Raw genomic sequence first — 22,592 nt, forward strand, 5'->3', positions numbered from 1 at the left:
TGGCCACTGTAAAAAGGGATAAGGAACCTGAATAACGTGTGGACAAAGCTAGAGGAAGAGACGAAATTAAATCCTGTTTGGCCAAAAGGAAGCAATCACACAAGTTACCCCTGGCATCTCTTGAAATTGTCTGAGTACTTGTGTCTGGCAACTGAGAGGTGGAAATAATCAAGACTGTCTTTAGTATTTTGTACAATTAAATGAGATGACACCTAACCTAACCTAACCAAGACTCACCTGTTTTCAATCTCTGCCATCCTCGTCTGCCACTCCAGTTCCATCTTCTCCTGTTCCATGGCCTGCTGAGCGTCACGTTCCCTCATGATGAAGTCGTGGTGACCCTGAGAGGAGAGTGTGGCACCTTATTATGGTTCCAATGCATAATGTAAAAGTATATACATAATGTTTATTTGGTGAGCTGATGATAGAGTGAGGGAGGAAGCACAAGTCATGAGGAGGGAGGAAGCACAAGTCACGAGGAGGGAGGAAGCACAAGTCACGAGGAGGGAGGAAGCACAAGTCACGAGGAGGGAGGAAGCACAAGTCACGAGGAGGGAGAAGCACAAGTCATGAGGAGGGAGGAAGCACAAGTAATCAGGAGGGAGGAAGCACAAGTAATCAGGAGGAAGAAGCACAAGTCACGAGGAGGGAGGAAAGTCACAAGGGAGGAAGCACAAGTCACGAGGAGGAGGAAGCACAAGTCAAGGACACGAGGAGGAGGAGGACAAGTCAGGAGGAGGCAAGTCACGGGGAGGAGGAAGCACAAGTCACGAGGAGGGAGGAAGCACAAGTCATGAGGAGGGAGGAAGCCCAAGTCATGAGGAGGGAGGAAGCACAAGTCATGAGGAGGGAGGAAGCACAAGTCATGAGGAGGGAGGAAGCACAAGTCATGAGGAGGGAGGAAGCACAAGTCATGAGGAGGGAGGAAGGACAGAAGGACAATAGTTGTATACACTTAAGACCATAAATTACTTCTACCACTTAGTTCAATGGCTTTCAAACTCAACACTGCCTCTCCTGCCGTCTTGTTAGGGCTGGTACGCATAATTGCGACACCTTTTCACTTATACTTGTTTTCCCGAACATAGGATTACACAGAAAAGGAATTGTATTATAGGTAACAGTACAGTATAAAGTTATCAGTGTTGATAACTAATAACAAGGAGCAACACACTGGCTGGAAAATCATATGTAACACTTTTAAGAATTCTCATCTTACGAAAATGAGGGAAACTTTTTTAATCGGTCGCCGTCGACGTTTTAAAAAAACTTTTTTAATAAGGGTCGAAAAAGCTTCTGCTTATAAGGACAACGAAGAAGATTTAATAAGTGGACACACTGAGACACAGGGGTGAAAAGGAGGAGGTTTGGTGGATCCCTGTCTCTCCCAACACCTGTGTATAATCTCTGCCGCCACCACCACCTTCACCTCCCACTGCACCAACACCATCTTTACCTCCCTCGTATTACAACCGATCAGCGGCGTTTGATGTCATCTCTCCTCACCTCCCTCCCAACTCATACTCCCTCAGCTTGGCCTAGACTGACACTAAACCCTAGCTTTACATATCTGGCCAATCAATGACAAAGAACAATTGCCAATAAACAAATCCGGCTTTGGTCCTCATACAGATGTGAGTGTTCGTTTCTCTTCATTATTCAAGAGTGATGGTAAATTAATCTCCTGGATAACTATTCTATCAGCCTCCCTCAACACACAGTCTATAACCTGGGGTGATATAAATGCCCTCGACTGTTATCTTGATTGACAGGTATTTCCTGTTAAACTGGCTCTGTTATGCTACGCTTCACGTTAATGGCTCGACAGAGTCACGTCTCCCACAGTTAGTCAGTCAGCAGGACGCCCTCACACACGATACTCACCTGCTGTCTCAACATATTATTTACTTTAACCTTTCTCGTATGATAACGTAGGAGTTGATCTTCCACACATATATATAGATCTAGTACCAGAGTATCGTCCACATATCTGAGGGTTGGCGACCACAGTCCTCCACACTAAAAACATTCTCGGGCTGTTTTTACCAATCCTCTAAGGGTTTGTCTCTCGTACACCAACTGATAACAAAATAATATAATGGTCTACCAACTATCACAAAACAGTGTGGAATAAATAATGTTTTTTTCGAGGCACGACATCAAAAATGCCACTCAGGTAACAGCACATAATTTTTGTTTTAAATATTTATACAATACTGAACTTTTATAAAGGTCAAAGCTCACAGCTCAAAGCGTAAACAAAACATATTTGACGAAACTATTTACTGATTGTCGAGTCAAGCTGGTTAAAACAATTTGCTGACAGACGGACAGACAGGGTAATTGCTATAGACCTCTCTTCTCTTGAATGTCCCAGGGAGTTTATACACACTCAGGCACCACTTGATCTCACCCTATAAGCCGGTACAGTATAATGTTCCCTGACCCTGAACATATTCTTAAGTATGTCTAAATGTTATAATATTATGACTATACCGAGTGTATACTTAGTCATATTTATTGTTTTTGCTTAGAACAGGTATAACAATAATAATAATAACAATAATAATAATAATAATAATAATAATAATAATAATAATAATAATAATAATAATAATAATAATAATAATAATAATAATAATAATAATAATAATATCAGGTACCGCACTGGCTGGGAAAGTGAGAAGGTATACGAGTCAAAATTCTGTTTCATTTCGACACCTTGTATCCGGGACGCTGAAGGACTCAACAAGTGGCGCAGTTATCGGGTAAGAGAAAAATATCACCTGGGTCGTATATCAAGGAGCTGGTAGTGGCACCTCTGGCGGGGCGAGACTCAGACGGTGTGCGCAAGACAACATAAATTTTACCTCGACGTGGAATTAGCATGGCGGCATATTATCATCCTATGTGTATGTGTGTGTGTGTGTGTGTGTGTGTGTGTGTGTGTGTGTGTATTATTACTGGTTAACAAGTATTCACATAAACCACAAAAAAAATTAACATGAATGTAAATAAATCAGTCATCACAGAGTCAATGAAAGCAAGAAATTTGTCGAGTTTATTACTGTTTTCAATAACATTAAGACCAACAACAAACCCCAAAAAACACAAAGACACTGACAATACGAAAAAAAACAAGAAGTGTGAAGGTTAGGTTAGGTTAGGTTAGGTTAGGTTAGGATAGGTCTGACGCACAGTGTAAACAAGGCTGGTGTTCGTCTCTCTTCCCCGCCGACAGTTTACCATCCTCTGAGCTAGTGTTACAATGACGCGACCTGAGTACCAAGACATTTAATACATTACCCGTTGCAAAGTGAAGATAAATGGAGTCATAACTTCTAAACTAAAAAGCTGTTAATGCCTTTGTTATATTCTCTTAACCCTTATTTCTCAAGGCTACGAAATATGTAAGAAATATACAGTAAAGTTAAAATTTTGAGGAATATTTTGGAAGGTGTAAAGTTGAAGGAAGGAAGGAAGTAGTTTTTCTCTCTTGGTCAGTTCAGGCAAGACAGTTATAGGAGGGCGTGAGTGACGTGTGGGAGAAGGAGGTGCAGGATGTAGTGGCAGCAGAAGGCGAGAAGGAAAACACAAGGGAGTGGTTTACGAGGAACGGCAAGATGAAACGAGGAACACAATGATTTTACAAAGGGGGCGAGAAACAAAAGAAGCAGCGAGGGGTAGAAACATACTTTGACTCAAGTTGTATATATTTTAGTTGGTGAAAAATGAGGGAGGGAGAGGTGTGAGGAAAGTAGAGAGAGAAGGAGGGAGGAGAGGTGTGAGAAAATGAGGGAGAGGTATGAGAGAGGGAAGAAGAAAGGGAGGGAGAATAGGAAAGCTAAAGCTGGGGTGATGAAGTTTAGAAGAGCGTTGGTGAGACTCAAGATGACAAAAGTTTACTGCAAACTTCCTGGAGTGAGATTAGTGTGTGAGAGAAGGGAAGCTTACGCGAGGTGTATATACGAAATAAGATCAAGAGTGGCAGTATCCAGACGGGGTTCAGTTATTGTCAACAAGGGGTTACGTTATCGTCAACAAGGCGTTATGTTATCGTCTACAAGGGGTTATCTTCAACAAGGGGTAAGTTATCGTCTACAAGGGTTATGTTATCGTCACAAGGGGTTATGTTATCGTCTACAAGGGGTTATGTTATTATTTTATCGTCCACAAGGGGTTATGTTATCGTCAACAAGGGGTTAAGTTATCGTCTACAATGGGGTTAAGTTATCGTCTACAATGGGTTATGTTATCGTCTACAAGGGGTTATGTTATCGGCTACGAGGGGTTATGTTATTGTCAACAAGGGGTTAAGTTATCGTCTACAATGGGTTATGTTATCGTCTACCAGGAGTTAAGTTATCGTCTACAAGGGGTTATCGTCAACAAGTGGTTATGTTATCGTCCAAGGGGCCATGTTATCGTGCACAAGGGGTTAGGTTACCGTCTACAAGGAGTTATCGTCTACAAGGAGTTATCGTCTACAAGGAGTTATCGTCTACAAGGGGTTATGTTATCGTCAACAAGTTCATAAAGAGTTAAATTACCGTTCTCAAGGAGTTAAAAAATACCCCAAATGAACGGATTCAACATTCTTCAAAAAACAGCTACCAAGACATGACAGAACAGTGGCCGCAGGTGTATCTTTAATCTCTTTGACCTTTTAAAAACCCACAAAACAATACGCCCGCTTGTCAATTCCTTCTCTGGTGTCTGCTAGAACATGTATACAGTTTGATAAAAAAAAAAGGAAAGTTTCAATCATCATCGGTCGGCAACTAAGAATTTACAAACGAACAAAGAAGAGACGAATTATAAACCTAACCTAACCTAACCTAACCTAACCTAACCTAACCTAACCTAACCTAACCTAACCAAACCAAACCTAGTATTTATGACATTCTTAAAATATTGTGAGTGATATGTATAAACGGTCAAACAACCATAATGTATTCGTGTGGTCGTATATGCCATCACAAAGAGAAGGGATTTACGGTCTTATAATAGCTCTTGTCATTACCAGAAAACTCATTAGCGTAGAACTATCAGCTGAAATATGTGACACTAATTGCCGAACAAAAAGATAATTAGCAAAATGAGGTACGAAAGATCAATTAATGCCGTCCCCCGCTGACAAATGACCGTATAAATGTTTTCTGGGCGGAAATTACATCAGTGTCGCCAACAACAAGTGTTTGGGCTGCCAACCTAACCTAACCACACAACTCAATTTTCTATTAATGTTGCCTTACAAATAAATTTTTTGGCCAACTGTATACATATGTAGACCGAGGAATAAGGTGTAACTATTGTATACATATGTAGACCGAGGAATAAGGTGTGACTTGTATACATATGTAGACCGAGGAATAAGGTGTGACTTGTATACATATGTAGACCGAGGAATAAGGTATGACTTGTATACATATGTAGACCGAGGAATAAGGTGTGACTTGTATACATATGTAGACCGAGGAATAAGGTGTGACTTGTATACATATGTAGACCGAGGAATAAGGTGTGACTTGTATACATATGTAGACCGAAAAATAAGGTATGACTTGTATACATATGTAGACCGAGAAATAAGGTGTGACTTGTATACATATGTTGACCGAGGAATAAGGTGTGACTTGTATACATATGTTGACCGAGGAATAAGGTGTGACTTGTATACATATGTAGACCGAGGAATAAGGTGTGACTTGTATACATATGTTGACCGAGGAATAAGGTGTGACTTGTATACATATGTAGACATATGTAGACCGAGAATAAGGTGTACTATACATGTAGACCGAGGAATAAGGTGACTTGCATATGTTGACCGAGAAATAAGGTGTAACTATTGTATACATATGTAGACCGAGGAATAAGGTGGGCTTGTAGACCGAGGAATGAGGTATACATACGTAGACCGAGGAATAAGGTGACTTGTATACGTAGACCATGTAGACCGGAGGGAATGACTTGTATACATATGTGACGAGGAATACAGAATGACTTGTATACATAATTTTTACATATGTAGACCGAGAAATAAGGTGTGACTTGTGTACATTTACATACGTAGACCGAGGAATAAGGTGAGTACATGAGACCGAGAAATAAGTGTGACTTAGTACATAATTTACATACGTAGACCGAGGAATAAGGTGTGACTTGTATACATAATTTACATATGAAGACCGAGGAATAAGGTGTGACTTGCATACGTAGACCGAGGAATAAGGTGTGACTTGTATACATATGTACCGAATAAGGTGTGACTTAGTAATACACTGCTCGAGGATAAGTGTGACTTGGTATGTAGACTTGTATACATATGAGAGAAATAAGGTGTGACTTGTACATAATTATACGTAGACCGAGGAATTGTGTGACTTATACAATTATACGTAGACCGAGGAATAGGTGTGACTTGTATACATATGTAGAGGAAATAGGTGACTTGTGTACATAATTTACATACGTAGACCGAGGAATAAGGTGTGACTTTATACATAATTTACATATGTAGACCGAGGAATAAGGTGTGACTTGTATACATATGTAGACCAAAATAAGGTGTGACTTGTTACATATGTAGACTGAGAGGAATATGTGTGACTTGTATACATAATTTACATATGTAGACCGAGAAATAAGGTGTGACTTGTGTATACGTAGACCGAGGAATAAGGTGTGACTTGTATACACATATGTAGACCAGAGGAATAAGGTGTGACTGTATAATAATTATACATATGTAGACCGAGGAATAAGGTGACTTGTATACATATGTATACATGAGGAACATATGTATGGAGAATAGTGTGACTTGTATACATAATTTACATGTAGACCGAAAAAAGGTGACATATACATAATTTACATAAGACCGAGGAATAAGGTGTGACTTGTATACATATGTAGACCGAGGAATAAGGTGAGGTGTGACTTGTATACATAATTTACATATGTAGACCGAGAAATACAGTGTGACTGTGTACATATGTAGTCCGAGGAATAAGTGTGACTTGTATACATATGTAGACCGAGGAATAAGGTGTGACTTGCATAATTTACATACGTAGACCGAGGAATAAGGTGTGACTTGTATACATATGTAGACCGAGGAATAAGGTGTGACTTGTATACATAATTTACATACGTAGACCGAGGAATAAGTGTGACTTGTATACATATGTAGACCGAGAAATAAGGTGTGACTTGTGTACATATGTAGACCGAGAAATAAGATGACTTGTGTAGACCGAGGAATAAGGTGTGACTTGTATACATATGTAGACCGAGGAATAAGGTGTGACTTGTATACATATGTAGACCGAGGAATAAGGTGTGACTTGTATACATATGTAGACCGAAAAATAAGGTATGACTTGTATACATATGTAGACCGAGAAATAAGGTGTGACTTGTATACATATGTTGACCGAGGAATAAGGTGTGACTTGTATACATATGTTGACCGAGGAATAAGGTGTGACTTGTATACATATGTAGACCGAGGAATAAGGTGTGACTTGTATACATATGTTGACCGAGGAATAAGGTGTGACTTGTATACATATGTAGACCCAGTGAGTAAGCTGAGACTATAACACACTTGTAGACTCAGTAGGGTGACGCGAGTGTTTCAACTTTCCCTACAGGATTCACAGTTGTCCAGAGTGAATAACACGAAACAAAATTGTATAACAACATTGAATATTCATCAAATTTACTTGTGGGGTGAGGAGGGGTGTAGCGAGGAGGGGTGTAGCGAGGAGGGTGTGGCGAGGGGGGACCACACCACACCTGCAACATCCTCAAGTGTAGGCAGTGTCGAGCCGGCTAATGACTCTGATCTCGATCTGTCAACTTGAACACTTGATTTTTTTTCTCTTACCACAAAAACAAAACAATTTATCCGTAATCAATACCTAACACACCCGCACGCACACACACACACACACCAGCGAGACAAGACGTGCCCTTAAGGCGCTCCCAGTTTGAGCAGCCAGGCCGAGTCTGTTTGTCCCCCCCCTCCCCCTGCTATATCCCAACACCCTACCAGCCTTACTACACCGGGATTTATTCAGCAAAACATTCAAGTGATCAGTGAACGATTGACTACCAAACAGTGTTCCCATAGTACACTCCAAGGAAAAGCACAAAAAAGCAGCAGTGTAATACTGAGTGTGGCTGGATCTGACCTAACCTCACTATCCTCTAACTACCGACCAATCAGTCGAACATCAATTGTAGGCAAATTACTGGAAGCAATCATATCAAACTCTATTCGAAATCACCTGGAGAAGCACAAGTTGATTAATGATTCCCAACATGGCTTTACAACGGGCGTTTTTGTCTAACTAATCTATTAACATTCTTTTCGTCTCTTTTCGAATCAGTGGACGAGGGGCACAATTATGATGTGGTATATCTCGACATTAGCAAAGCCTTCGACAGAGTCCCCCACGAAAGGCTAATAAGAAAAGTGGAGGCTAATGGCAATAAAGGAGATATTATAAAATGGATTAGGGCGTGGTTACAGGACAGGAAATGGCGAGTGAGCATTACGGGCACTAAATCCCATTGGAGCAACGTCACTAGTGGAGTTCCCCAAGGCTCAGTACTCGGACCATTATTATTTATTATATACATAAACGACATAGATATCGGCATAGACAGCAACATAAGTAAATTTGCTCATGACACTAAAATAGGGTGTGTAATTAAATCTGACAATGACTCCGCAAAACTACAGGAAGATCTAAACAAATTTTGCGATTGTCTGAAAAATGGCAGATGAGATTCAATGTGGACAAATGTAAAGTACTCAGTATAGGAGATGTTAACATAGAAACTAGATACCAGATGAACAACGATGTTATTGAGAAATCCGACTGAGAGAAAGATTTAGGAGTAATTGTAACGGTCCGTCTCATCAACAGAACATATTATATAAATGAGTCAATACATCTGATATTATATTCAGATTCACCACCCTGTAACTTTCCACTGGCTATGAGGTGACATGTTCAATGCACGTGATAAGGTGTGCCCACGGGAAGCTGCGTCATACTATGCTGAGTAAAGGCATAAGTCGCCGGCTCTCTGGCCACCTGAAGCGAGCAGTAGTTTGATATCCTTGACTAGAGGAAGACGTTATTTGAGAGCCACAGTGGATGGCTCCGTCTTCCCTCGAGGGGGGAACGACGTACCCATACCATTCTCCCTCGATGGGTCACTACTCATCAGTCACTCACATCAAGTAATATCGAACGGACGTGATCAAAGTTTATATTTACATAAACGCCGTCTTCTTTCTCGTTCACTCATAAATAGTGGAACTTACGGTTGATCTAAACTCAGGAATTATAGACATAATCCTTTTATAATAAAACAAGGAACTTCAATTGGGTCTCGTTACTAAAACCCCAATATTTAATTTATGTGAACAACCCAGTTAATTGGGGGATTAACAGACGGATTCATAATGATAAGTAGGAATCTTAAGCCAAGTAAACAATGTGTATTTGCTCGAAACAAGGTTAATAGAGTGCTTGGGTTCATACAAAGGTGTGTTAGTTACAAGACTTGTGAGGTCATCTTAAAACTATATCTTGGGCTTGTGAAACCCCACTTGGATTACGCAGTTCAATTCTGGTCACAGCATTACAGAATGGATATAGAATCCTTGGAAAGAATTCAGAGGAGAATGACAAGACTAATCCCGGGCATTAGGAACCTTGAGTACAGAGACAGGTTAAAGCTTCTTAATTTGCACTCCCTCGAGAGATGTAGAGTGAGGGGCGATATGATCGAGGTGTATAAATGGAAATCAGGGCTGAACAAATGGGGCATTACAAAGGTACTCAAACTATCCAACCAGGAGCGAACTCGTAACAATGGTTTTAAATTAAACAAATTTAGATTTAGGGGCGAAATAGGTAAACACTGGTTTGGAAATAGAGTAGTGGATGAATGGAACAAGATACTAAATATCATCATTAACTCGAATATGCTGGATAGCTTCAAACATAGGTTGGATGGATATATGAACAATAAGGGTTGGGTGTAAATGGGACTGCCCAGTATGGGCCAATAGACCTGCTGCAGTTTCCTCCATTCTTATGTTCTTATGTAACCTGAAGGATGGAGCACACCTGCACTGCCCCAAGCTACTGTCCTGGCCACGTGGCCACACACCTGCCCAACAGCATCCAGCCCATACGAGCACGAACTGATTGCTATAAGAACAGCCCAGTCCCAACCATTGTAAAAATTATCAACACCTAACTATTACATATCATATTTGTATCACTTATGTTACTTGTATATCATTTGTAAATCAAGAGACCCATTCCCCAATTATGTAATTGTATATTTTCAGCCTTCCGGCTGCCATGCTCTTTCAATAAACCGTTAATTATTATTATTATTATTATTATTATTATTATTATTATTATTATTATTATTATTATTATTATCACACACGCGACATTAAACCACTACACAGAGTCAAGTATACAGTATATGTATTACACATAAATAACGATCACAATCCACTTAGGAGAAATAAAAGTCAAGTCATTAATAGATTTTAGCAACACAGTGGTATGTGAGTGTGCAGGTCTGACAGTTCGGTCTACCTCACCACTGAAAATGATATTCAAACAAAAACCAATTGTCACTGACTGTCTTTAAGAAAGGGAACAATCGCACACTCTCTCTATAATAATTACATGTGAGTTGAATCAAGAAAACAGAACACAGAAAATACTGGTGACTATTAGTAAGTTAAGAAAATAGATAAAGTCTTGGAGAATATTGGTAAATAATATAAAACAAACTCCAAGATAACTCGCCCTCACTAACCATTTCATTACTGTAAAGATAACCAACGTTTATGATATTTTGTGCCGTAGTTCAGTTGTTAATGGTTTATGTTAGTTATCCCCTACATCACAAACCGGAGGGCGTGTGAGTGAGAGGCGAGCACTGGTCACTCATCCTCGCCTCAGGTAAAAATGCTTCCAGTGCAACAACAAAATCTAATGCCGGATGAGTTTCATAATAGCGTTACCATTTGTCAAGCAACTGTACAGGAAACGAAATATTCTTACAATAAATAAACCGCGGGATTTTTTTTTTTTTTACATGAACTGACATGCGTAGTAAAACCTCCTCTCACGCCACACAGTCAGAAAAAACCATGTAGTCAGTAAATTCATCAATAAATCCGGGTGGCAATAAGCTCACCGGCAGTGGTCCGTGTCAAAGGCTAGTGAACTGTGGGTCGTGTACTGGAATAATCGACAACACACTTTCTCTTTTGGTTTATTGAAAATACCGAAAAAAGACAAATTCCAACATGAATCTGTCCATACCTATAGTTTGTGTGTGTTACAATATCACCGACTTTGTTTAATTTTATTTATTATACTAAACACGTCTACAATACTTTAGACATGACTTTCAACCTTAATTTTCTTACCTAACTGGTGCTAAATAATCATAGTGTATCTAGTTAGGGTCAAATCTTAGTGTAATTTCAATCATACGTCATACATTAATTTTTGTAGTTTTTCATTTAGGCAAAAACTCATTTAGATGTTCTCTAAACATGTTCAATTACCAGAGGTGTTAATCGTCACCACTCTGATATTCTGGACCGTGGACTAGTGCATTTACAAGGGTTCGTCAGGTTTTATGCGATGTGATAGTCTTTGTCTTTGTTTACATTGGACAGAAAGAAACTCGCAATAGAAAACATATTATGAAATCAAAGTAAAACAATATTAAAAAAAAATTATCAAAAGATAATGATTTGTGGAATGTTTATATGATGAGCCCCTGTAAAGGCACAAGTGAAGAGGACTGTACAAGATGAACCTCCCTCTGTTACCATTATTCGTAACTACTAGGACGGCTATTAACGACATAATCCATGGCTCTGATACCACTTTATGGGGGAATATTCATAGTCAAACGTAGAAAACCGACAAGGATATACAGGGCCTGTGAAACCGAGTCAGTAATATAATTCAGACCATATCACCGGACTACTGCAAAATGTAAAAGTATTCAGGACCGTCCCTACCCTGTGAGTGGTTTGGTTAGGTTAGGTTAGGTTAGGTTAGTGTAGTGTGGGGTGTGTTGGTGCTGGTATAGAATGATGCTAACACTATTTGTTCATTCCCTGACATGGCTTATAGTTTCCTGCTACACAAAAAATAGTGTTGCTTTATAAAATACCGCGCGCGCGCGTGTGTGTGTGTGTGTGTGTGTGTGTGTGTGTAAGGCGTGGAGTTCTCACTAAAAAAACGCTAGCACAATGGGAGTCAGGCACGAGTATATTGGTTATTAAAAAGCATCTGTAACATGAGTCAGTTAGTCAGTTATAACGTGAGTCAGTTATAACGTGAGTCAGTCAGTTTAGCGTGAGTCAGTTATAACATGAGTCAGTTATAACACGAGTCATTATAACGTGAGTCAGTTATAACGTGAGTCAGTTATAACGTGAGTCAGTTATAACGTGAGTCAGTTTTAGCGTGAGTCAGTTATAGAATGAGTCAGTTATAACGTGAGTCAATTATAACGTGAGTCAGTTATAACGTGAGTCAGTTACTACGTGAGTCAGTGTGAGTCAGTGTAAGTCAGTTACGTCGGTTAAGGCGGGTACAACAGCTTCACAGTCTGCCACCAACACGCGTTTGGGTGTCCTTCACAGTCAATTAATTTGACAACTTTTTAATAACCACCTCTGACTCTCCTCTTGTGCCAGAAACATCATATTAATAATTATACTACAATGACAAACATCGTTACTGCAACAGATGACGACCCGCCACTCTTTCACTCAAATAACTGTTGCTCTCATATACTTAATGACAATATATATCTCCGGTCAACAAAATTCAAACCAATACATGGAGATAGTCGAGGATTCACGTATTGGCAAGCATTCAGTCCATCAGCAGCCAATCACATGTTAAATAAAAAGTTACCCATAGTTAGCCAATCACATTAAGACTAGCAGTCCATCGGCAGCCAATCAAATGCTCGCTATATGTCCATCGCCAGATAATCAGACTTTATCCCTGTAGCAAAATAAGATAATACTCCAGCGCAGCTCATAATGCCATCATCAGGTCAGACACGTCACAATAATTCAAGATGTGATGAGAACAAATTATTTATACTACTTTACAGTGTGTTATAGTGACGGTCCAGTGGATACAGCACTCGCCTCCTGTAACCTGGGATCGGTGGTTCGAAGGACGTGGTTGAGAGATACATAAAACAATGAGCTATGAAAAAATAAGCTAAAAACACAGGCGTGAATGACCTGGACCAGAGAAGCTGACCCGAATGACCTTTGACCTTTATGGACAGCTAAAAGAAAGTTGTGCTTTTGATAAAGCCAATAGTGAAGTGATCCTTGAGGGTCTCACTCACATTGATGTGAAGGGCAAACTCCTCACGTGGATTGCTGACTACCTCTCCCGTCGACAGGCCCGTGTCCGGTTTCAGGGCCACTACTCTACGATCAGGGACCTTGATCTTGGCACGCCTCAGGGAGGCATACTCAGCCCTACACTCTTTAATGTACTCATGAACTCCATCTGCCGCCTCAACGACATCTTTGCTGATCGCGCCCTAGACGGTCACATCATAAGCTGCGCCGATGATATTCTCCTCCAAATTACTACAGTGCAACATGAACAACCTATACTCTCCACGTTCGCCCGGACCTGTCAAACACTCGGGCTAGTCATCTCACACACTAAAACCAAGTTCATCTCACACTTCCGGCGTCAGACTCCGCTGACTGCAAGGACAAGACATCGATCAAGTAAGTACCTACAGGTACCTTGGTCTACCCGTGCGAGCCGCTACCAGCGCCACCACCTCTGCTGTCGCCGCCCACGTCATCTCCCAGTGCCGCCAACGAACGAGGCCCCTCCAGTCCCTTACCCACGGCCTCAAAGGAGCCTCTGTCAGGGTCCTACGCCTCATGTACATTGCTATCGTCAGAGCTGTCATAGATTATGCCTCTCCTGTCCTTGCAGTTGCCTCCCAACGCGAGAAACAAAGCATAGAGAAAATCCAAAACGAGCGATGAGACTCATCCTCGGCTGCCCTATGACCACCAGAATAGAAGTCATGCAGCGTGAACTGATCCTGCTTCCAGTCTGCGATCGAATTACTGCTCTCAATGCCATCCTTGGTGTTAAACTCCTTCACAGTGAGAAACCGACTCCCCTGTCTCGCTCACTGAACTCACATCTTGACTCCCTCCTGCGCCGGCCTGCCCCCATTACCTCTCCCTCCCCCTCTCAACACTGGCCCGTCCACACTGCTGCTGACATCCTGCGTTATCACCTTTACACCCCCTCGACCTCTCTCCCTCCCGAGTACACTCATCCACCTCTACCGCCGTGGACTTCCCCGTGTGTTGATGTTGTCGTCCACACCTTCCCTGGTCGTAAATCCACCCAACTGAGGTATATGCTCAAACTTAACTGCCTTGAGCAGATTGATGATGTCGCCTCTTCTCTTACGACCTCCCTCCCTCCTATCCTCGTCTACTGTGATGGGTCTGTCACCACGCTGGGCTGCGCTGGGGCAGCTGTATGGATTCCTGAGCGCCAGGCCCGCAAGAAAATCAGGGCCCACGACTGGGCCTCCTCCACTGACACTGGAAGCATAGCCATCCTCGCGGGCATTCATGAGGGGGCGACCTATGCTCGCACTGAACGCCGGAACCTCCTGATAATCAGTGACAGCACTTCTGCGCTAGCGAGGCTCAAATTACCCTCCCCCTCCTCCCCTGCCGCCCAACACACCCTAGCCGCCGCCGCCAGGCTAGAACAAACTGATGACATCCGTGTCAAGTTCAGTTGGATCCCGTCACATATAGGAATAACTGCCTGTGACACTGTTGATCGACTTGCCAAAGAAGCGACACAAGAAGAAGATATTGAAGCCACCCTCGCCCTTTCCCTGAATCATCTCAAATCTCGCATACGAGAAGCATTCGACGTAAAATGGACACACCTGAAACAAAGGGGCAGCGTCACACTATGCCACTATGACGCTGTAACCGGTGACTCCAACCGCCACTACAAAGAGTATCAATCTCTGACTCGATCTCAACAGATTATATACATGAGACTGCGCCTAGGGTACAGGTACCTATGGGAGTACATTGGCAACCCTGAGCCTGGCCGCACTGTTTGTAAAATTTGTGGCCAACCCGACTCTCACACCCTACGTCACTACATCCTCACTTGCCCTATGACCTCCTCCTACAGGTCCCCAGTCGTTACCAACACCTCTTTCCTCCCTGACCAGATATCCCTCCTCCTAGTCACAGGCCTGGCACTTGACATTATTAGGGACCTGCCACGCTTTGCTATAAACAGATGAAATGTACCGGGAATTTCCCCCCACACACACTCATCATTCTGTCACTTTATGTAACTTGCTGACAAAACCCATGACCCTTCAGGCTTTTACGCCTTTAATGCATGAGTCATAAAGGCAAGCATGAACTCCGCATGCTTCCCAGATGGGCGCTGTAAACGCTTCTGCGCTTCACCTTGCACAGGATGTAAGGGTGTGCCCAATAAACTAGCCCCCTCCGGGGCAATCTGTATCTGTAATCTGTTGTATCTATATCGAATGTCAGGAGGGAGGAGGCGTACAGGAAATATTAACTACATAACAATACAACATCAACTAAAACACAAACAACAACAGTAAAAAAAAACGATGAAAACAAGAATAAAAATAATTACCTTGAGGAAACAAATAATTATTAGTGTTTAAAGAAATATTATAGTTTTGATAATGAAGCATTTTTAATTACATCATTTACCAATAGATTTTGTTGTAATAACCAGATTGAGCTTTGATGTTTGTTTACCAAGTCCTCTCATGATCAGGGCTCAGTGGATATATATGATTTTTATATTGGGTGGAATGTTTTGATCATTGGACTAGAGAAATTCAATTAAATCTCAGGTAAATTTATACATGAACTAACCTAACCAAACCTAATCATGGGTGTTGAGGTGTGTAAATGCATAATGTCTTGACACGCACGCACGGATGATATCTGGCCTTTACTGCTAAATTTGCCAGTACAAATACCAAGGAAATATTTTTAGGTTTAAGCAACACTGATGATTTTATGAGAAACATATCACTGACGGCATCTACAGCATCTTACTTTTAACACTGAATATATGGGATTTGTTACCATGAATCTACTTCCCAACACTGAACACCCAGACCACCATGATTATACTGTAGATATATTAATCGATCAAAAGACTATCTTTACACAATTAATCTTAAACAATATGACACAACGGACGAAGAATTTTCACAACCATACAGACAACAGGAGTCTCAGTGTTCATTATGAAATTCATCCATCATCCCAAGTACAGATAGTTTTTGTTTAGCATCTGTACATGTATCAAATATACATAGATGACACAATAATTTCTCCACAATCGACATTCACCTGACACAACATTCACCAGCCCAGAATCCCTCTCGTTTCGTCTATTTGCATTTCAGTCGCTGGAGAAGGTAATTCCTGTCACCCCAGTTGGAATGTAATTGTGTGTGTGTCAGAGTGTAAGGGTAATGGCACACGTGTCGTCCCTTTATGATTCTCTCAACAAAGGCCAAGGATTATTACTGTTACGTGTACTGTACCTAACCCAACTTAACCCAACCCAACCCAACCCAACATTAACCCAACCCAACATTAACCTAACCTAACCTAACCTAACCCAACCTAACACAGTACACACCTTTATAACCTCCATCCTCAATGTCTTGATTACTTTGGCATGTTAAGACGAACTATAAGAACGACAGAACTTATAACGTGGCAATACATAATTTCCATTACCTATGTATCAGAAAAATACCAACATAAGTCCCAATTACATACATAAATTCACATAACGAGACATACACTCATATGTACAACCTGTAACACACATGCCAAAGGTGGTGAGGTTAAGGTGTTTCTATGACGTGACCAGGAGCCACCTGTTGGTCTCATTAATTAAGGTTTACTCTCACACTACCAGGTAAAAGTGTTACTGTGAACTGAGTGCTGAGTGTCGCTGTTGTATATTGTGAAGAAATACACACAAATACAGCACATATTGACCTGATACATATAAACACGCATGCAGACTAACACATACATTTTATATATACCCATCTACATACATACATACATACATACATACATACATACATACATACATACATACATACATCCACACAAAAATAAACACACACATACATACATACATACATACATACATACATACATACATACATACATACATACATAAATACATACATCCATACATGGAGACCGAACAAATCACACGAACCTCAGCTTTAGGTATCGCTAATTGTCATATGAAACAGTCATCATCTAACACGATAATTTAACCCAGTTGAATACCGGCGTTGGGTTGGGTTGGGTTGGGTTGGGTTCGGTTTTGTTGGGTTGCGTTGTGGCAGATCGGTGTGTAACTATGACCATCACCCTTGAGAAGCCTTATGGTCACCTTACTAACTACGACAGCCCCCCACAAAGTCATACCACGTCCCAGTCTTGACACAGTAAGTTAAGCTACAGTTCCAAGACAGTAAAAGATCACGTTAAGTTTAACCTGTCATGCACCATCAACACACTATCAGCATTCAATGGATCACGAGGAGTTCAAAGTGCATAGCGCATGTCAGGCTGAATGTGAGCTATGGTGGAGTAGTGTGTGTGTGTGTGTGTGTGTGTGTGTGTGTGTGTGTTCCGACTTACTGCTAACCTGCCTTATGTACCAGTGAATCCAAAATCTACATATTTCCCCAAAACACATTCCAACCACCGCTTTTCCTTCCTCTCAATATGTATTTTAATCTATTTTCTGTTTGTTTTGTGTCTGTATTCATGTGAGTCTTCCTACGTGAGTCACTGAACCCACTTAAAATGTTACCGACTAGAAGCTGTCACCACAAAGATTATTCAAGCCATAGGAACCTTGTTGTAGCTCTGGTAATAAAAGAAAATACTCTATTGTTTAATCTAGATCAAGTAAGTAAATACGTACAAAAACAATAGCAAGTATATAATAATAGACGTAGAAGACATGTAAGGTTTCTAAGCGTACATATATACTGTACACGACACTCCGTACATGTGGAACAGTAATTATGGACACCGTATGATTATATTCATACATATTCATATTAATTTGGATAATTTGGTCATTGATAGTGTGTTTTGTTTCCATGATAAAATGATACAATATACATAAATTATGATGACCTGCTTTGAGGTTGGTGATCCGGGTAACCTACCTTGAGGTTGGTGATGGCCTGCCTCGCCTGCTCCAGGTCGTAAGAGATGGCCTTCTCCCTCCTGAGTGCTCTGTCAGTGTCCTCCCGGGCGGCCGCTACTGCCGCCCGCGCGTCTGGGCCGCCCATAATGCCGCCCTCTAGCTCCAGCCTGCGGGGTGGGTGATGGGATTAATAATAAGAGACAAATTATTTTAAATAAATCAAGTACAAACTCCTAGACGTGTAGAATAATACTGTACTAAATGAATAACTTGTCCAGGTGTCGTCCAAACTATTAGTATCACAGGTAAGGAACAAAGTTACAGTCGCCTCCAGGTGTGATGTTACCTCCTACCTTGCCTCCCTTGCTCATGTGGCACCGTCGGATTACTCGTGGCCAAAAAATCATCGCTCAAACTTTTCCAAACGCATATCCCGGAAAACAGAGATTTGAGGGATGTTTCGGGCGCGGATTATTGGTTAGCCATCTGGGAACAGGGGTCATAGGGATGGGAAGGAGTCCATGGGGTGGGGAGGGGTCCATGGGGTGGGGATGGGGTGGGGAGGGGTCCATGGGGTGGGGAGGGTCCATGGGGTGGGGAGGGGTCCATGGGGGGGGAGGGGTCCATGGGGTGGGGAGGTCCAAGGTGGGGAGGGTCCATGGGAAAGGAGGGGGTGGGGGAGGGGCAGGGGTCATGGGGAGGAGTAGGGGTCATGGGGAGGAGGAGGTCATGGGGCGGGAAGGGAGGGGGATCATGGGGAGAGGTGGGGGGTGACTCTAGACACTGGCCATAACAATCGTTCGGTATATCACCCTCGACAGGGCTCCAGCAGGCACCGGACTGCCAGATATTACCAGTAAGGAATAAATGGCGTTTGTAGAGAATATTAAATAAAATAAACACGATATATTATTTGGAAGAGTTCAAAGGCAGATTATTCAATATCAAATAATTCCATTACCCAGAGTCACCAATAACTATTACTACACGTCTAAATTTCATATATATTACCGGGATCAGCAGGACTCACGAGAGAGTTCCGGCGCCATTCCCATCTTAAGTCCTTCGATCATCTGTTAGGGGCTGGTCCATCTGCAGTTACCGTGACAAATTACGACAGCTTTACAAGAGGCTGGGGGGGGGGGTGAGGGAGAGTCACACTACAGCCTGGTGAACTGTATGAGGTGAGGGAGGTCACACTACAGCCTGGTGAACTGTATGAGGGTGAGGGAGAGTCACACTATAGCCTGGTGAACTGTATGAGGGTGAGGGAGAGTCACACTACAGCCTGGTGAACTGTCTGAGGGTGAGGGAGAGTCACACTATAGCCTGGTGAACTGTATGAGGGTGAGGGAGAGTCACACTACAGCCTGGTGAACTGTCTGAGGGTGAGGGAGAGTCACACTATAGCCTGGTGAACTGTCTGAGGGTGAGGGAGAGTCACACTACAGCCTGGTGAACTGTCTGAGGTGAGAGAGTCACACCATAGCCTGGTGAACTGTCTGAGGGTGAGTCACACACAGCCTGGTGAACTGTCTGAGGGTGAGGAGTCACACTATAGCCTGGTGAACTGTCTGAGGGTGAGGGAGAGTCACACTAACTGTCTGAGGGTGAGGGAGTCACTGGTGAACTGTCTGAGCGTGAGGGAGAGTCACACTATAGCCTGGTGAACTGTCTGGGGTGAGGGAGAGTCACACTACAGCCTGGTGAACTGTCTGAGGGTGAGGGAGAGTCACACTACAGCCTGGTGAACTGTCTGAGGGTGAGGGAGAGTCACACTACAGCCTGGTGAACTGTCTGAGGGTGAGGGAGAGTCACACTATAGCCTGGTGAACTGTCTGAGGGTGAGGAGAGAGTCACACTACAGCCTGGTGAACTGTCTGAGGGTGAGGGAGAGTCACACTAGCTGGTGAACTGTCTGAGGGTGAGGGAGAGTCACACAGCCTGGTGAACTGTCTGAGGGTGAGGGAGAGTCACACCAGCCTGGTGAACTGTCTGAGGGTGAGGGAGAGTCACACTAGCCTGGTGAACTGTCTGAGGGTGAGTCACACTACAGCCTGGTGAACTGTCTGAGGGTGAGGGAGAGTCACACTATAGCCTGGTGAACTGTCTGAGGGTGAGGGAGAGTCACACTACAGTCTGGTGAACTGTCTGAGGGTGAGGGAGAGTCATACTATAGCCTGGTGAACTGTCTGAGGGTGATATATGGTCAGTTTCTGGCAACATTCCGCTACTCTCACCACCACTGTCACACACCACCAGTTACAACACCGGGAAAACAATACAGTACATCACCAGTAGTTACAACACCAGTACCACATGACCCGTACTGGCGGGGTCATCCAGAACGACAATTGAAAAGCATTCCATAATTACTGGTCATCAACACCGCTTCATTTTGGCCCAATCGACTGACTGACTGACTGTTTCATTAATTGTTTTTTACGGCACACTACACCTGGCGTTATGTTGGCCCGCATGAGTTTTTGATTTGACGAAAGTAATCATAAATCATTTCGGGATAAAATCATTAGAGCCATAAACAGAAAATAACCATCCAATCACCGTCCAATCAGTGAGGTTCGTTTCGTCAGCCTAGAGAGTTAAGAGACGGCGGTGTTATCACTCAGCTACCGACTATTTAAAGAAAAATGTCCTAATTGATGATAAATAATAGCCCTCGGTCTTGTTAGGTCTATTGGCTAGTAGAGTCAATCCTCACACCAGTTATTAGGAGCATTTGGTCACCAGGTCTAGTCTACCTCGTCAACTATGGTATTAGAAGTGTTACTTGAAAACTGACGACGAAATGGAATACGTAAAACTTTCTGGTCTGAGAAAGTCGTAAAAATAATAATACGAAACAAATATTGCCATTTAATAAGAAGCATGTATTTCCATAGAAAATATTCCTCGAGTTACTAGTTAAGCCGCGCAGCTGTTTTAAAGTATTACCAAAGGACCCAACAGAAGCAGGTAAGGACACACGTAGTATAAAACCATCTAAACTGACTGACACTCACCGTCTCTTGAGGTTTTCACACTCCATTTTCCAATAGTGAACTTGTCCTGCTTGGGCCTCCATCTCCCGCAGTTTCCCAATCTCGGATTCATACTGTCAAAGAAACCGTAACCAGGTATAAGTAAAGAAAATTGGGTTTATAAGGATAACTATTATATAATATAACAGTTTTGATTTTATTGTAATTTATATAACAAAAAGTTCATACAGTACTAACATACACATATAAATATTTACCAAGGATAACACATAGGATTAATAAAAGGGTTTAGGTGTTTTTACTGAGAATTACTTAAGGGAAACACAAGGAATATTTTAGGAATTTTGCTCAAGTTAAGTTTCTGCTCCGAGACGAAGTGTTTTCATCCAGTGATATAAAGATACATTAAAGTTACCTCATAGTTATTATAAAAGAAGCAAAATGAACCAACAAAACTCAAAATTTTAGCCTAATTAATTTTAAAATACATAGTTAAGTTAGGTTAGGTTTTCTTCTTATGAACCAGTTGTAAAATATATAATACACCAAAAAACATAAGAATGGAGGAAACTGCAGCGGGCCTATTGGCTCATACTGGGCAGTCCAGTTTACACCCAACCCCCTATCGCTCATATATTCACCCAACCTATGTTTGAAGCTTTCCAGCGTATTCGAGTTAATGACGTTTGGTAACTTGTTCCACTCATCCACTACTCTATTTCCAAACCAATGTTAACCTATATCGCATCTAAATCTAAATTTGTCTAATTTAAAACCATTGTTACGAGTTCGCTCCTGGTTGGATAGTTTGAGTACCTTTGTTATATCATCTTTGCTTAGCCCTGACTTCCATTTATAAACCCTCTATCATATCGTCCCTCACCCTAAGTCTCTCGAGGGAGTGCAAATTAAGATGCTGTAACTAAGTTTAATCTGTCTCTGTACTCAAGGTTCCTTATGCCCGGGATTAGTCTTGTCATTCTCCTCTGATTTCTTTCCAGGGACTCTTTATCCATTCTGTAGTACGGTGACCAGAACTAAGCTGCGTTATTCAAGTGAGTATCACATTAAGTAGAAACCTTATACGTTTATGTGTACTCTGCCCGCCACCGATTATCACTAAAACACATAAATCAACGGACATACAGTACATCTTTATCTCCTAATCACCAGTAATGTGTTGTGACCAGCAGTCGTAACCATTTCGTTTCAT

At 41.9% G+C, this 22,592-nt stretch overlaps 1 protein-coding gene across 1 annotated transcript in view; it reads right to left on the reverse strand.

Moving 5' to 3' along the window:
- The window catches only part of LOC121878270 (golgin subfamily A member 6-like protein 22), a gene marked incomplete at its 3' end in the record, with an annotated part of 76,197 nt that overhangs the window by 21,903 nt on the left and 31,702 nt on the right, over nucleotides 1-22,592 (reverse strand). Inside the window, 3 exon segments of the mRNA XM_042384363.1 lie at nucleotides 238-341; nucleotides 18,397-18,544; nucleotides 21,401-21,492. Of these exon segments, the coding sequence (XP_042240297.1) occupies nucleotides 238-341; nucleotides 18,397-18,544; nucleotides 21,401-21,462 (314 nt within the window).

The sequence above is a fragment of the Homarus americanus genome, unplaced genomic scaffold (assembly GCF_018991925.1).
Source record: "Homarus americanus isolate GMGI-L3 unplaced genomic scaffold, GMGI_Hamer_2.0 scaffold39800, whole genome shotgun sequence".
In the NCBI taxonomy this organism is placed as follows: Eukaryota; Metazoa; Arthropoda; class Malacostraca; order Decapoda; family Nephropidae; genus Homarus; species Homarus americanus.